Raw genomic sequence first — 2,671 nt, 5'->3', positions numbered from 1 at the left:
TAAGTTCATTTAGACTTTGAGGATTGGGACTGGGCAAGGAACCAAGGTTTTTCCCATAATGGGTACTTTAGAGACCGGTATTCCCGGATGTCTCTGCTGCTTCCATCAGGCAGCTCTGGAGATTGTGACAACACTACACGCAGATAACTTCTCTCTTCCTGGGCTTCTCTTCCGTCTGGTTGACTAAGGATCTGGAGTGGCCTGCCCTCCTTTCTCCTTCATTGAAGCAGATGAGGGCTCCCTGACCCCTCCTTGAACAGAGGGGAGAAGGCTGCTTTTCATCTGGCCATCAAATATGGCTTCTCCACTTTGACAAGTGAGAACTGAGAGCCCAACAGTCAAACCTCTGTCTTAACGTGAAGAAATGATGACCCTTCCTGGCCCACCTCGGGACAGACAGTAAGTCATTGGCCATACTTCCCGCTTCTCGGTCAGTCGGGGGAAACAGAGTGGTCTGCTGGAAATAGTTGCAGGAAACCTGTTTCTGGTACCAGTTGTAGTGTGGGTCTTCATTACAGCAACTTAAGAGTCTATCACTTTCTCATTCATAAAATGCGAGTGGTATTAGATGGCTTATTACGCTTTAACATGTGCTCTTTCACTGTTCTTACTCATATATCAACATGCGTGTTTCAAATTTTACAAAAATAGTTATAAATACACATGCTATTCTGAAATTCTACCTTTTAAAATTGGAAATTAATTACATAATTATTTTATTTATAATTATTACATGTTATTGTAGTAAAAACATTATTTTAATTTTTTATTAAGTTAAAAATTGTTTGCTTGATTGTGCTATTACTCAGTGAAAAATGCAAAGTAACATATTAAAAAAACAAAAGCAAAGTGCAACTCAAAGAACACTTTCACATGGTACTTGACATGTTTCATGGGGATGGTTAAAATAGTTCAAAGGAGCTTTGGATATCTGATCAAGTGCTGACATCTATAGAGTCTGATCTAAATTGTCTTTTAAAATGTATACTATCATGTAAGAATTGAATCGCCAGTCTATGTCTGACGCAGGATGCAGCATGCTTGGGGCTGGTGCATGGGGATGACCCAGAGAGATGTTATGGGGAGGGAGGTGGGAGGGGGGTTCATATTTGGGAACGCATGTAAGAATTAAAGATATTAAAAATTAAAAAATTAAAAAAAATAAAATAAATAAATTCTTTTAAAATGTGTACAATTATAAATCGAAGCTTTACCAAAACAGAAATTGTCAAACTATGTTTATTTTTTTAAACAGGGATTCAGAGTACTTCCAACACAGCATTATGTCATTTTCTTGTTATTTATAATAACATTTATTTCATACAGAATTCCAGACTTGGACAGAAGAAACCAGACGGGCACGTATGAATTTCTTCTCATGGGCCTCTCTGAGCACCCAGAGCAGCAGCCTCTCCTGTTTGGGCTCTTCCTGGGCATGTACCTGGTCACCGTCTGGGGGAACCTGCTTATCATCCTGGCCATTGGCTCTGACGTGCACCTCCACACCCCCATGTACCTCTTCCTGGCCAACCTGTCCTTCTCTGACATTGGTTTTATCTCTACAGTCATTCCCAAGATGCTCAATAATATTGGCTCAGGAAGTAGATGGATTTCTTATGGTGGGTGCCTGACACAACTCTATTTCTTTGGCCTGTTTGCAGATCTGGACAACTTTCTCCTGGCTGTGATGGCACTGGATCGCTACATGGCCATCAGCCAACCTCTCCATTATGCCATTACCATGAACTCCCAACGCTGCGTCCTGTTGGTGGCTGGGTCATGGGTGGTCACTACCTTCCATGCCCTAGTGCACACCCTCCTGGTGACCAGGCTTTCCTTCTGTGGCCCCAATGTCATCCCCCACTTCTTCTGTGATCTGGTCCCACTCCTAAACCTGGCCTGCTCCAGCACTTATGTCAATGACCTGGTGCTCATCCTTGTGGCAGGAACACTGTTAATTGGACCCTTTGTCTGCATCCTTATGTCTTACTTTTACATTGCATTGGCTATCCTAGGAATCGATTCCCCAAAGGGTAAGCAAAAGGCCTTTTCCAGTTGCACCTCACACCTCTCTGTGGTCTCTCTGTTTTACACCACAGCTATTGGGGTCTATTTATGCCCTCCATCATCCCCTTCAGGTGGAAAGGACCGAGTCTTCTCAGTAATGTACACAGTGGTGACCCCTATGTTGAACCCCTTCATCTACAGCCTGAGAAACAGGGATATAAAGGGGGCACTGGGGAAAATACTCAAAAGAAACATGTTTAACACTCTTTCTTGGGACTGAAAGGTCCAAGTCTCCAAGACTCAGAGCTGAGGGTTGAAAAATGGTCTCCTAAGAGCCTGACCACTATAGTGTCCTTGAACCTGAGACTTCTCTTTTCCTCATATTTACATTTCAGGGAAGGGACCACTGACACCAGTAACCACTAATCATCCCTGTGAAGTGTCCATGCTCTGAGCAGTTTACTACTCACTTTCAAAATGGTTCTTGCTTATTTTTACTAGATGCCTACCTGAAGTCCACAGGTCGGGGGCTTGTGTATATATATGTATATATATATGACATGATGAAAATGAAAGTGAAATTCTTATTTCGCTGAAGTCACAAAGGAACTATGGAAGATATCTCTAGTCCAAGAATACAGGAGTGATTGTGGTTGGTAGAATG

The 2,671-nt window shown here is 42.5% G+C and overlaps 1 protein-coding gene across 1 annotated transcript; it reads left to right on the top strand.

The window, feature by feature from the left end:
- The first annotated feature begins 367 nt into the window (after positions 1–367).
- LOC138436228 (olfactory receptor 1f45-like) lies at positions 368–2,287 on the top strand. The gene is made up of 2 exons (XM_069581908.1): positions 368–399; positions 1,327–2,287. The coding sequence occupies exons 1-2, from the start codon at positions 368–370 to the stop codon at positions 2,285–2,287; spliced, it is 993 nt and encodes a 330-aa protein (XP_069438009.1).
- Positions 2,288–2,671: the final 384 nt, after the last annotated feature.

This window comes from Ovis canadensis, chromosome 3 (genome assembly GCF_042477335.2).
Source record: "Ovis canadensis isolate MfBH-ARS-UI-01 breed Bighorn chromosome 3, ARS-UI_OviCan_v2, whole genome shotgun sequence".
NCBI classification, from domain to species: Eukaryota; Metazoa; Chordata; class Mammalia; order Artiodactyla; family Bovidae; genus Ovis; species Ovis canadensis.
The sequence above is the reverse complement of the archived record's forward strand: the minus strand, read 5'-3'. Positions and strand labels throughout refer to the sequence as shown.